This window comes from Lepidochelys kempii, chromosome 1 (genome assembly GCF_965140265.1).
Source record: "Lepidochelys kempii isolate rLepKem1 chromosome 1, rLepKem1.hap2, whole genome shotgun sequence".
Classification (NCBI taxonomy): Eukaryota; Metazoa; Chordata; order Testudines; family Cheloniidae; genus Lepidochelys; species Lepidochelys kempii.
The window spans coordinates 206,670,184-206,684,542 of NC_133256.1; the positions used below are offsets into that span (position 1 = coordinate 206,670,184).

At 44.6% G+C, this 14,359-nt stretch overlaps 1 protein-coding gene across 8 annotated transcripts in view; it reads right to left on the reverse strand.

Annotated features, from left to right (window-relative positions):
• SPAG17 (sperm associated antigen 17) overlaps positions 1-14,359 on the reverse strand; it is a 307,771-nt gene that overhangs the window by 214,264 nt on the left and 79,148 nt on the right. For all 8 annotated transcript variants that reach the window (XM_073310318.1, XM_073310310.1, XM_073310300.1 and 5 more), the window contains exons 4-5: positions 2,166-2,297; positions 137-341 (exon numbers count right to left, since the gene is read on the reverse strand). In XM_073310318.1, the coding sequence (XP_073166419.1) occupies positions 137-341; positions 2,166-2,297 (337 nt within the window). The remainder of the gene's footprint in view (positions 1-136; positions 342-2,165; positions 2,298-14,359) is intronic.

The window sequence follows — 14,359 nt, forward strand, 5'->3', positions numbered from 1 at the left end:
TTTTCTTTCTTGATTAATAATGAGTTTCAATCTTTCTAAAGGGAATACATCAGTCTTGAATCAGCAGGTAGGTTTCAAGACTTTTAAATGCTCTTTGGGTGAGTTGATCAGCAGTGTATCTGCATGCCTTACATACCCAAATATTTGTCATCTTCCTCCTCTTCTCCCCGTCGCTTTAGTGTGGTGTCCTTTTTAATAGCAGTTGCTGTTTGTACTGCTTCAGCTTTCTTTCCCTTCCCTCCTTTTCCTGCAGACTTGGCACTGGGCGGCTTTTCCTTCTTGCCAGGAGGTTTAGCTTTCCCTTTGTCTTTTTCTTTCTCCTTCTCTCGCTCTTCTGCTGCCTGGTAAAATTAACGAACTAATCTCACATATTAGTCTAAGCATGTACAGAACAAATAGTTGACTGTAGTAAAACCTTACCGTTTGAATATATTTGTTTGAATATTTTTCCCTCTGACCCTTCAGGATTTTGTTTTGGTGCAGCTGTCTTGACTCCACCCTTTTCCCCTCCTCACGCTCTTCAGTTTATTATATTCCTATTAAATAGCAGTGCCAAGATCTCATGCTAAAAGAATAGGGTATATATGAGAAAATAACTGTGATTTTTAAAAATGAGTGAAATTGGTGCTGGTGAAAGGTGGATTGACACAACACTGGAAACTAATAATCTCTGATGCTTTAAGCTTCAGACCAGGTACAATACTTGCAGCAGCAGGGCAAGCTTCCCTGTGGACCAGGAAGGAACTGTGGCTGATGAAAAAGTTCAGACTCTAAGGCTGGTTCAGTCCTTAGCTTCTCTACTGAAACTGCCAACTATGGAATCAATTGGTGCCAACTCTGTTTGTCTTTTCTTTGATGTGAACATCTATCCACTATGAACTGGGACTGAGAGCACTAAATTAATTTCACACAGGACATTAATGAATCATTAGATAATTCCCAGACAAAAACTATATTATAATATAGCTAAGGTGGACAGTATGTATCTGTAATATAAGGTAAAACAATTGCAGTTAAAATCATATGATTAGAACTAAGCAATTTAGTGTTTGTGGCCCCAGATTAGATTAAATGAATTTTTTAAAAGGTACATTCGATTTTTCATTTTTTTTTTGCCCTCTCATTGTGTCATGTTAAAGGGAGTGCAAGCAGCAAGAAAAGCTCTCCGCACTCTGTGTAATTGGTATGATTTACAATACTCAGTTGTTTTGCTGGATACCGTAGAAGAAGCATCCTTTCTGGCTGTAGATATTGTCTTCTAGTTCAGATTAGAAATCAGAGATTCTGCCTTCTTTTGCTCTCTTCCTTCTCAGTCTGGTGCTAAGCACCCTCAGATGTGCTCCTTTTAAACCATTCAGACATGTCTCCAAGCTATCTAGTGGCTTCATGGATTCCAACCAGTTTTCTATATCTCATTTCAAATTTTTTCCACTTCAGACTTTTGTAAACCCCATCTTTTTGTGCTACTGCTTTGGGTTCCTAACCCAATGAACACATAGAGTCAGATTATATAATTGTCAGTTCTAGAATGTTCACAAAACACTGCCTTATTTATTGCATCTGGGTCATTTCCTAGAATTAAGTCCCGAACACAGTAGACACTGAACTTGTCAGGTTTTGACCAAAGAGCTCTAGATGTCTTCAACACCTTCAGAGTCCTTTGCTACTATTTTTTTCCCAGTTTAATATTTCCTTACATTCTGTAGTCTCATTTGCTTATTCTTTAACCTTTTACATAAACTGCAGCACCTAGCTGTCCTGCGTTTGTATCCCATTTGTTTCTTCCGATGTCTTCACCTATAATTCCTAACTTCTTTATAATTACTAAACAGTTATTTCCTTCTCATTCCTCTTACAAGGACTTCTGTATTAACTTTGCTCCCTTTCTGTTTTTCTTTCTCCTGTCCCACCTTCTGCATCTCAGTACTCAGGAATGAATATTTAAAGGGTTAGCTATTTTAAAGACTTAATAAAAAAGAATATTCTATTTTGTTTGTTTCTAGCTTCTCCTCAGTTATAAATGCATTTATTGGATAATATTTTCTAATAGTAGGAGGGACAGAAGTTGAATTTTCTTGGGCAACACTTGACTATGTGATCTGGAGGAAATGGAATTGCCTTCATAAAGTTGGGTGGAACGACTTCCCTACAGCACACAAGAATACCTTATTTTCAGCTGCTCTTCTCTGCAGGTCCTTCTGTTTGACGCAAAGCAGCTGAAATTTCAGTAGTTTTCCAATCAGTGTTACAGGAAGCTGCTCTCCACTATCCAGAATGGCTTTGGCTGCCTCTATCACCTGCAGAGAGGTGAAGAAAGAGTTATTATTAATACAGTTTCAATATAAAATTTGGCATACACTGTGTGTGCTGACAAGTGGACTGATATTTCACATTTTAAAGTACGTGGCTCACAGTGATATGGCCATCCCAAGTCTACTTTCAAAAAATGACCCAACACCAGTGACTGCCTATCCCCACTCCTTGGCTCTCAGGTCCTTCTTGCTAATCGGCTGGAGTGCTGCTCAATGTCACACTACACACAAGCTGAGAGGAGGGCAACATTCTACATTTCATTTTAGGAGTATACAGATTTCCAGTTCATGTTGTAAAAACATTCATTGTTAGGTTTTAAATAGTGGAGTGATATTAACAGCAACTTAGAGAGTTATAAATTAAATAGCATTGAATAGATACCAAACCAACTGGGATAGCCTGGGCTACTGTTTACAAAATGGCTAGTGTCTGAGCGACTAACCCTCACTGAAAGATACAAACTGCTTGTTGGCAATTTGAGCGGGGCTATACTGGTGCAAAGACACCCTCTCTTTGTTTAATGTTGATTGGGCTGGTACTATGTAGCCTAATTGCGGTGAAATAAGGCTATTGAGTTTTCCTAAGGTGATGACAGCGGCAGGAACATACAGCTGCATTGTCCAGATGTGTGACACTGACAGGCTGTTTTATTACTATGCTTTTTACAGCCTGTTGCCACTAAATTTCATACAACTCACTAACATCTGGGCTGTTTTCCTTGGAGTCTCATAACCACTGTATTTACAGCAAAAAAAAGAAGAAGGCACAAAACACAATAAAAAGTTGTTACATGTTTCTTTTCACTTCTGTTTTCGCTCTAATAAAGTTACCCTGTGCAGAGAGCAGTGCTGAAGAGAAATCCAGCCATAATATTTTCCTACTTTTGTTTCTAAGCAAGCATCAGATTTATGTATAACCTTGGGCTGAATTAGGTGCTACTCAAATGTTCTGACATGTTTCTATTTTTCCCCCCCTTGGAGCAATTACACTTGGGTACATATGGTGTCTATTTTACTTGCTCAGTGTCAGGCAACGAAGGTGAATGCTGCATTTTGCTGAATTGTGTCTTGTCTGAGGGTGTGTCTACACTACGGAATTAGGTCCAATTTATAGCAGTCAATTTTTTAGGAAGCGATTTTATACAGTCGATTGTGTGTGTCCCCACTAAGTGCATTAAGTTGGCGGGGTGCGTCCACAGTGCCATGGCTAGCGTCGACTTTCGGAGCGGTGCACTGTGGGTAGCTATCCCACAGTCCTCGCAGTCTCCGCTGCCCATTGGAATTCTGGGTTAAGCTCCCAATGCCTGATGGGGCAAAAACATTGTCGCGGGTGGTTTTGGGTACATGTCGTCAGTCGCCCCTCCCTCCATGAAAGCAACAGCAGACAATCATTTCGTGCCTTTTTTCCGTGCGGGTGCCATACTGCTTTCAGCAGACAGTGCAGTAGGACTGCTAACTGGCATCATCGAACCACCACTTCCGCTGCAACTCTGCTCTCCTGGTGCCATGAATCCACCTCGCAGGTCCTCTATATGACCGTTGTCATCCACCGCTTCCGCTGCAACTCTGCTCTCCTGCTCTTGTCTCGCCATACCATGGCAAGCGTGCAGCCCGCTCAGCTCACCGACACCGCTGCTGTTGTGTCCTGGTGCTGCTGGCAGCAGACAGTGCAGTAGGTCTGCAAAACTGGTCATCCAACCACCGCTTCCGCTGCAACTCTGCTCTCCTGCTCTTATCTCAATAGCGAATTTCTCCATGTTGGTGGTCATGGGCTCCTGTTTCCGCTGCAACTCTGCTCTCCTGCCCTCATGAATCCACCTTGCAGGTCCTCTCGTCTTTCTCTATAAATATCTATTCTTGAGGCATCTGTCGCCAGCCACTGCTTCCACTGCAACTCTGCTCTCCTGCAGACGCCATATCATGGCAAGCATGGAGCCCGCTCAGATCACCGCGGCAGTTATGACTGTTCTAAACACCGTGCACATTATCCAGCTGTATATGCAGAACCAGAACCAGAACCTGCAAAAGCAGGCGAGTAGGCAACGGCAGCGTGGTGAGGAGAGTGATGAGGACATTGACACAGACTTCTCTCAAAGTACAGGCCCCGGCAATGTGGACATCATGGTGGTAATGGGGCAGGTTCATGCCGTGGAACGCTGATTCTGGGCCCAGGAAACAAGCATAGACTGGTGGGACTGCATAGTGTGGCAGGTCTGGGATGACTCCTAATGGCTGCGAAACTTTCGCATGCATAAGGGCACTTCCATGGAACTTTGTGACTTGCTTTCCCCTGCCCTGAAGCACCAGAATACCAAGATGAGAGCAGCCCTCACAGTTCACAAGTGAGTGGCGATAGCCCTTTGGAAGCTTGCAATGCCAGACAACTACTGGTCAGTCGGGAATCAATTTGGAGTGGGCAAATCTACTGTAGGGGCTGCTGTGATCCAAGTAGCCAACGCAATCACTGAGCTGCTGCTACCAAGGGTAGTGACTCCGGGAAATGTGCAGGTCATAGTGGATGGCTTTGCTGCAATGGGATTCCCTAACTGTGGTGAGGCCATAGACGGAACCCATATCCCTATCTTGGCACCAGAGCACCAAGGCAGTGAGTACATAAACTGAAAGGGGTACTTTTCAATGATGCTGCAAGCACTGGTGGATCACAAGGGACGTTTCACCAACATCAACGTGGGTTGACCAGGAAAGGTACATGATGCTCACATCTTCAGGAACTCTGGTCTGTCTCAACAGCTGCAGCAAGAGACTTACTTTCCAGACCAGAAGATAACCACTGGGGATGTTGAAAGGCCTATAGCTATCCTTGGGGACGCAGCCTACCCCTTAATGCCATGGCTCATGAAGCCATACACAGGCACCCTGGACAGTAGTCAGGAGCTGTTCAACGATACGCTGAGCAAGACCAGAATGGTGATAGAGTGTGCATTTGGACGTTTAAAAGCACCCTGGCGCAGTTTACTGACTCGGTTAGACCTCAGCGAAACCAATATTCCCATTGTTATTGCTGTGCTCCACAATATCTGTGAGAGTAAGGGGGAGATGTTTTTGGCAGGGTGGGAGGTTGAGGCAAATCGCCTGGCCGCTGATTACACGCAGCCAGACACCAGGGCTATTAGAAGAGCACAGCAGGGTGCTCTGTGCATCAGAGATGCTTTGAAAACCAGTTTCATGACTGGCCAGGCTACGGTGTGACAGTTCTGTTTGTTTCTCCTTGATGAAAACCTGCCCCTTTGGTTCACTCTACTTCCCTGTAAGCCAACCGACCTCCCCACTTCTATCACCGCTTGCAGAAGCAATAAAGTTATCGTTGTTTCAAATTCATGCATTCTTTATTAATTCGTCACACAAATAGGGGGATAATTGCCAAGGTAGCCCGGGAGAGGTGCGGGAGGAGGGAAGCACCGAGTGGGGTGGTGGAGGAGGGAAGGACAAGGCCACACTGCCCTTCAAAACTTATTGAATGCCAGCCTTCTGTTCCTTGGGCAGTCCTCTGGGGTGGAGTGGTTGGGTGCCTGGAGGGCCCCCTTCCCCACGTTCTTGGGCGTCTGGGTGAGGAGGCTATGGAACTTGGGGAGGAGGGCGTGTGGTTACACAGGGACTGCAGCGGCGGTCTGTGCTCCTGCTGCCTTTGCTGCAGCTCAACCATACCCGGAGCATATCAGTTTGATCCTCCAGTAGCCTCAGCATTGCATCCTATTTCCTCTCAACATGCTGCTGCCACCTCTCCACTTGCTCCCACCACCTCTCCTCTCGCGCATCCCTCCTGGCCTCGCATTCATTTTGTGCTTTCCTGGACTCTGACATTGCTTGCCTCCACGCATTTTGCTGAGCTCTTTCAGTGTGGGAGGACTGCATGAGCTCGGAGAACATTTCCTCGCGAGTGTGTTTTTTTCACCTTCTTATCTGCGCTAGCCTCTTGGATGGAAATGATAGGGGGAGTGTTGAAACATTTGCAGCTGCAGGAAAAAAAAAGGGAGAGTAGTATTTAAAAAGACACATTTTAGAGAACAATGGGTAGACTCTTTCACGGTGAACCAAGCTGTTAACATTACATAGTACATGTGCTTTCGGTACAAGGTTGCATTTTGCCTCTTCTATTGAGGGCCTGCCAGTTTGGTGTGAGAGCTCACACATGCAGGGCTGGGCAACAGAATTTGGCTTGCAGGCAGCCACGGTAAGCCACAGTCTTTTGGCTTCTTTAACCTTCATAACATGTGGGAATTGCTTCAAACAGCAGTGCCCTCATTTCCCATACCACGCACCCATTGGGTTGGCCATTTAAAATGGGTTGGCCATTTAAAAGGAGGGGCTGTGGTTTTCAAGTTAATGTGCAGCACAAACCCAACTAACCCCCACCCCCTGCCACATCCAATTCTCTGGGATGATCGCTTCACTCCTCCCCCCCACTGCTTGGCTAACAGCAGGGATGATTTCTTTTCAGCCACAGGCAAACAGCCCAGCAGGAACAGCCACCTCTGAACATCCCCTTAATAAAATTCCCTACTTCAACCAGGTGACCACAAATGATATCACTCTCCTGAGGCTAACACAGAGAGATAAAGAACGGATGTTGCTTGAATGCCAGCAAACACTGGGACCATACGCTGCCATGCTTTGTTATGCAATGATTCCAGACTATGTGCTACTGGCCTGGCGTGGTAAAGTGTCCTACCATGAAGGACTGAATAAGCCTGCCCTCCCCAGAAACCTTTTGCAAAGGCTTTAGGAGTACCTCCAGGACAGCTTCATTGAGATGTCCCTGGAGGATTTCCGCTCCATCCCCAGACACGTTAACAGACTTTTCCAGTAGCTGTACTGGCCGCAAATGCATCCCAAGTCTTCAGGGCAAATTAATCATTAAACACACTTGCTTTTAAACCATGTAGTATATTTACAAAGGTACACTCACCAGAGGTGCCTTGTCCGCCTTCAAGGTCCGGGAGCCCGCCTTGGGAAGGTTGGGAGGTTATTGGATCCAGGGTGATAAACAGTTCCTGGCTGTCGGGGAGAAGAGTTTCATCCTACTCCTCATCATCATCTTCCTCATCCCCTAAATCCTCATCCCTGTTGCGTGAGACTCCCCCTTGCAGAAGTCCATTTACAGGGGTGCGGTAGTGGTAGTGGTACCCCCTAGAATTGCATGCAGCTCATCATAGAAGCAGATGTTTGGGGCTCTGACCTGGAGCGGCCGTTTGTCTCTTTGGTAGGCTTGCCTGAGCTCCTTAATTTTCACGTGGCACTGCTGTGGGTCCCTGTTATAGCCTCTGTCCTTCATGCCCTTGGAGATTTTTTCAAATATTTTGGATTTTGCCTTTTGGAATGGAGTTCTGATAGCATGGATTCATCTCCCCGTACAGCAATCAGATCCAGTACCTCCCATTTGGTCCATGTTGGGGAGGGATAGCTCAGTGGTTTGAGCATTGGCCTCCTAAACCCAGGGTTGTGAGCTCAACCCTTGAGGGGTCCATTTAGGGATCTGGGGCAAAAACTGGGATTGGTCCTGCTTTGATTAGGGGGTTGGACTAGATGACCTCCTGAGGTCCCTTCCAACCCTGATATTCTATAAGTCTTTTGCAATTCTGGGACTCCATGGTCACCTCTGCTGATGAGCTCTAAAAGATCACCTGTGCCATGCTGGCCAAACAGGAAATGAAATTCAGAAGTCCACGGGGCTTTTCCTGTCTACCTGGCTACTGCATCTGAGTTGAGAGTGCTGTCCTGAGCAGTCGCAATGGAGCACTCTGGGATAGCTCCCGAAGGCCAATACCATCGAATTGCGTCCACACTACCCCAAATTTTACCTGGCGATGTTGATTTCCGTGCTAATCCCCTCGTCGGGGAGGAGTACAGAAATTGATTTTAACAGCCCTTTAAGTAGACAAAAATGGCTTCGTTGTGTGGACGGGTGCAGAGTTAAATTGAATGAACGCTGCCAAATTTGAACTAAACTCATAGTGTAGACCAGGGCTGAGACAGACAACACCATTGACCTTGGGCTTTCATGGTTTCTTGTTCAGTTTCATAGGAATTTCCCCTGCCAAGTGAAAGAGGGGAGAAAGAAAATTCTGCCTCTAACTATGAATTGACTCGATGTAACTGAAGCTTAAATGGACCAAACTACTGTTTCATGCCATAGGAGGAGGAACAAGGTAGAGCCTTGCAAACTGACCTGAACCCTAGGGGACACTGCTGAGGTTGAGGTCAAGTCAGGTCTGAAAACAGCCAACCCTCTCGGGCTTGGGTTGGGTCATCTCCAATCACTTCCTCCAGCCCATGGAGTTGGCATGGCAATGGCTACATGCCCTACTCCTGCCAGCCACCACCACTTCATTGTGCTGCATGTACTGTGGAGTGTGCCAAAAAGTCAGTGCTTTCCCCTCGGCACCACACGCAGCAGGGTGAGGTGGTGTCGTCCAGCAGGAGCAGAGTACACAGCCACCACTGTGCTGCCCCCAAAAGCAGAAAGTGGCTGGAGATGGGTTGCAGATGGGGGACAAGCAGGAAGCCCGCCCCAGACCAAACCCAAAGATGAGGCAGTGGTACTGACGCAGGTTTGGTGTGAAGTGTTGGGTTTAGGCCAAGTGGGTTCTGAAAACCATTTGAAGCTCTCAGGCCAGGTTCAGGTCCAGGTTGGGCTTTAAAATTAGGCCCAAGCAGACCTGTAGAACATAGTCCAGTTTTTCTGGAACTCAGAAGAGGGATATAACACCACAGAAACACTTGCTTACATAACAAACAAAAACCCAACACCAGTAAATCTGGCATTTTGCTTACTGCATGAATACAAAAATATGTGACAGCTATCATCAATTTTGCTTTGCACTGCATAATATACTTTTGCCAGAGTACCTCCTGACCACTGTCTCAGTTAGGGCCCAATCCGACTCTGATTAAAATCATTGGAAAGGTTTCTGCTGACTTCTGAGATAGATTAGGACCTCAGTAAGTAACAGATTAGAGAAGGATTTAGAGAACTGCAGGTGCGACCGGTACCCTAAAATCTATTGATCAATTGTAATGAATTATATTCAGCTGGAGCTAGCCCAAGCAGGGAATGTCAGTTCAGAGAGAGAATTTGGCAGAAGCAGTGTACTCATCACCTTGACTGAGGGAGAGAGATCCTTGTGTTTCTCTTCACTGACCCCTCTGATAAATGCAGAAGTGGTGTTAACAGTCTTCAGGAGACACATCCCGACTGCCTAACTAGAAGGCTAGGGCATGCAAAGCAGAGTCCTTGAAACGCTGCAGAGGGGAAATGGGGAAATCCTGGAAAGCTTCCCAAAAACTTCATACAGTAACTAGGCCTAGTGACAGTTGCTGATTTATTGTTCAAATAGATGTGCGGAAATTCTCTAAAAAGGGTTATATTTTTGGAGTTTACTCTACCCACCCTACACACACACATACACACATCATATATCATTTGAATGTTTATTTTATGTACGTTTAGATGAGATATGATGTGGAGTTGTCAAGCAGTGCCATAAGCCTATAGGAGAGGTGAATCAATGATGCCCAAAATGAGAAAGTATCATTTTTTTGCACAGTACCTGAAAACTGCAACATGACTATGACTACAGTTTTTACTGTTTAAGTTAATTTCAACACCTTAATGTGGTGTTTATTGATCAAAGCTACCAAACAAAAATGTATTAGAAGATTTTTATTGGTTTTGCATGGACAAGCTGTTCCCCCCCCCCCACAGAAATTATGAAACTGTTTAGCATGTGTCAAATATGGCGAATATCAACTTTTGCAACATAGTAGTGTGAAATGTATGGAATTGAAAGTATTACAGAGAAGCTGCACAGGGGCCCTGGCCCTGGCCCTGGCTTAATCTTTTCCTTAGTAAACTAAATTTAACTTCTAGTACTTCTCTCCTACACCATTGGTACCAAAATGTACCATGACCACAGACTCTTGCCCAGGACTCATAAGAAGTTTGTCTGGATGTACACACCACCTTTGAACCAAGCAGACAAGTCATTGTATGGTTCTCGCTGTCACCATTTCCTAGGGTGACCAGATGCTAAATACAGAATATCGGGACCGCCTCAGGGGGAGCGCCTTTTCAATTGTTACATTCCCCCGGCATGTTTGGCGGTGGGAAATAAATCTTGCTGGTGAAGAAAGAAGTACCCGCAGCTGAAATGCCGCCAAAGCCGGTCAGCGACTGAAGTGCCCGCCACTGAAGTGCTGCCGAAGACCCGGACGTGCCAGGTGAGTGTAACAATTGAAAAAGCACTCCCCCTGCCTGTCACCACTGCCTAAGGGGAAAAAAAAAAGATGCGCCCGAAACAAAATATCGGGACAAATGGCATCCCGACCATACTTCGGTTGGGACACGAGACAAACTGCTCAATATCGGGACGTCTGGTCACCCTACCATTTCCAGAAGTAGCTATTTCTAATGATCAAATTCCATATCATGGCAGCATGTCTGCATCTCACAACTATGATCTCTCAGTATGTGAGGAATGCTCAGCCTCCTCTACCTTTCATGGAAGGTGGGTCCCATACAAGGAAGTTTGTCCCTCCATATCATTCCTTTGAGAAAATCTGCCCTTAAATATCAATTCAGTGCATAGCCTAGTACAGAGCATTTCAAAGAACTGCTGAACAGGGAGCCACCTAAAGAGGAAGCAAACATCCAGGAGGCAGAAGAAGATCTTGATATCAACATAGACACCCCAACTATGGAAGAGATCATTCAAGCCATCAAATCCTTAAAAAATGGGAAAGCTCCTGGCAAGCATATCTTGAATGCAGAATTGTTCAAGGTAAATCCTAAATTAGCAGCATCTATCCTGCCCCTCTATTTACATCAGTCTGGGAAAGAGAAAAAGTGCCAGATGATGTAAATTGCGTTACAGGACCAATTGCGTTATAGTGAAGATACCAAAGAAAGGAACTCTCAGTGGTTGTAATAACTGGCATGGTATCACACTTTTATCTGTGCCAATCAAAGTATTGTGTAAGACCATAGTCCAGCGTATATCAGAGGCAGTTGATGGCATTCTCAGAAAAGAGCAAGCTGGTTTTTGGAAAGGATGTGGATGCACAGACCACAGACCAGATTGTCACTCTGCGAAACATAATAGAACAGTGCTTAGAATGGCAACGGCAACTCTACATAAATTTCACAGACTTTGAGAAGGCTTTTGATAGCATTCACAGGACAAGCCTATGGCACATTCTGCGGGCATATGGAATTCCTTTCCGTATAATCAACATCATCAAAAGCTTCTATTTCAATTTTATGTGCAATGCTGATCACAGTGAGCTCAGTTTTGATGTCAAAACAGGAATACGTCAGGGATGTGTCATGTCTGCAATCTTCTTCAACATTGCCATCGACTGGGTAATGTGGCGTACAACAGAAGACATGCCAAGAGGCAATAAATGGACACTTTTCTCATCCCTTGAAGACCTGGACTTCACAGATGATGTCGCTCTCTTATCACTTACCCAACACCATATACAAGAAAAAACAACTCGACTCAATATATTAAGCCAGCAAATTGGACTGAAAATTAACCGCAATAAGACAGATATTATGACCTTTAATATTGCCTCACCATCATCAGAACGGATAGAGGATTATGTTCTCACCAATGTAGAAACATTTACATACTTGGGCAGCACCATCAGCCAGGACAGTGGAACAAGCCAGGACAACTGGAACAAAATCAATAAAGCCAGGAACACCTTCAGGAGCTTAAATACAGTCTGGAAATCATCAAAATATGACACCAAAACCAAACTTAAGATTTATCAGAGCTGCATACTTTCAACACTACTTTATAGTGCAGAATGCTGGGGAATGAGAGAGTGTGACATGTCCAAACTGTCTTCATTCCATACAACCTGCCTCAGAAAAATCCTCAATATCTTTTTGCCCAGAACAATCTCAAACCAAGATCTATTGACACAATTCAGCCAAGAGGATCTGAGCACCATCATTGCCAGGAGGCGTTGGAGATGGATCAGTCATGTGCTTCGGATGGAAACTGATTCCATCACCAGAGCAGCAATAAGATGGACACCTGAAGGCAAGTGAAAACGAGTCTGCCAGAAAACAACATGGCGAAGAGCTGTGGAAGCCGACCTGAAAAACCTGTGGCACAGCTGGGAGAACCACTGAAAGACTTGCCAGAAACAGACAGGAGTGGAGGAGCTTCATCACTGCGCTAAACTCCAGAGGCGTAATAGGAACATGATGATGATGATGACATAGCCTAGGAATTCTTTTGGAATCCTAGGTGTTTGTGGACATTCAAGAGGCTCTGGTTGCCAAAAACAGCTTTTTCTGTCTGCAGCTGGCAAAAAGACCTTGTCCCTTATTGATGGACAATGAACATGGCCACACAGATCCACACCTTTGTGATTTGCAGGCTGTGCTACTGTACTTGGGAATGAACACACTGATTTTAAAAAGGTAAACACAGCAGCCTGCTTTCTAAGCAATACTGGCTACTGGGAGCCACTGGTTTCCTATAGAACACTGGGTTAATTTCAAGAAAGCAGAATTAGCTTTGGACCAAGCTACTTAAAAGAACATCTGTGGCCCAAAGGTCATGACCTTCAGTTACACTTAAAATGGAATTATGAAATTTTCAACATTGAAGATCAAATTCACGAGAGTTGGGACATACAGCTTTCTTGGAAACTGGCTTAAGACTTTGGAATTCCCTTTCAGAGATGGTGATGAATGACCAGAGACCTCACTGCCTTCACTGAAAAGGGTCTTGAGCACAAAATATCTAAATCAGGAGTGCCAATCCCTTAAAACTACATAATTCAATACAGAAACTGAATATCTGGCTATCAGATGGTCTCCACTACTACCTCTGTTAGTACCTGTTAATACAGTGGTGATAAAGCATGACCCTCTGTGCTGGCTACATGCTATGAATGCTTCTGAACCTTGATTTACATGATGGTATCTTGCACTGCAGCAGTAGGCTTTCTGAGGACACTTTTGTGTGGGAAAGCAGCTCCTGAAGGCAAACTTCTTCTCCCCAGACTTCACGAGTGAAAGACACTGACCTACTGTCCTTCACTGTGCAGAGATGTGTGACACAATGTACAGGTATTTTGGTGCCACCTAAAAGCAATCCCCAAATCCTATCACACTCTGACTCAATGGTGTTCCTCTGAAGAGACTCCTCTGAGCCATACAACAGACTGGGTTTGGGGTATAATACAATACAATACATCAAAATAAAACATTTCAGTTGACCTGACTTTTTTTTTCAATTTTCTTTTCTGGGAATTTCAAAATACTCATTGGTTTCTAACTGGAATTAAACCAAATTTCAAATTCTCAAAATCTTCAGGAAAATGGAATTTTGCTCTCCACAAATTTAGTCCCAAAGATCTAAGACTAAAACTATCAGGCAATACTAGCTAAAACTAACTTAACTAAGGTTTCAGAGTAGCAGCCGTGTTAGTCTGTATTCGCAAAAAGAAAAGGAGTACTTGTGGCACCTTAGAGACTAACCAATTGATTATACTCAAACTTAACTAACTAATCACTGACAATAAGAGGGCATATATACAAAGGAGTGAGGGAAGCACTTCTGATAACTAGTCTAAGATCACTCTGACAACTGTCACTGGTAGTAAGAAGAAAGTCAGGGGGATCAGGATGAATGCATCCTCTTATACTAGCACGCAGTGGTGTGAGGTGACAGAGAGAGCTTGCGCTGCCCTGACAGGTACCGCTGAGGGAAAAAGTTCTCCGATAACTGTGCACGAGGCAAGCACACACCTACAGTGATATGGACATGTGCAAGAACTCAAAGAAGAATGCTTCCATTTAGCCAGGTAAATACTCCTAGCTGAAGACTTTCTATTATTTAGAATAGCAGCCGTGTTAGTCTGTATCCGCAAAAAGAAAGGGAGGACTTGTGGCACCTTAGAGACTAATAAGTTTATTTGAGCATAAGCTTTCGTGAGCTACAGCTCACTTCATCAGATGCATTCAGTGGAAAATACAGTGGGGAGATTTATATACACAGAGAACA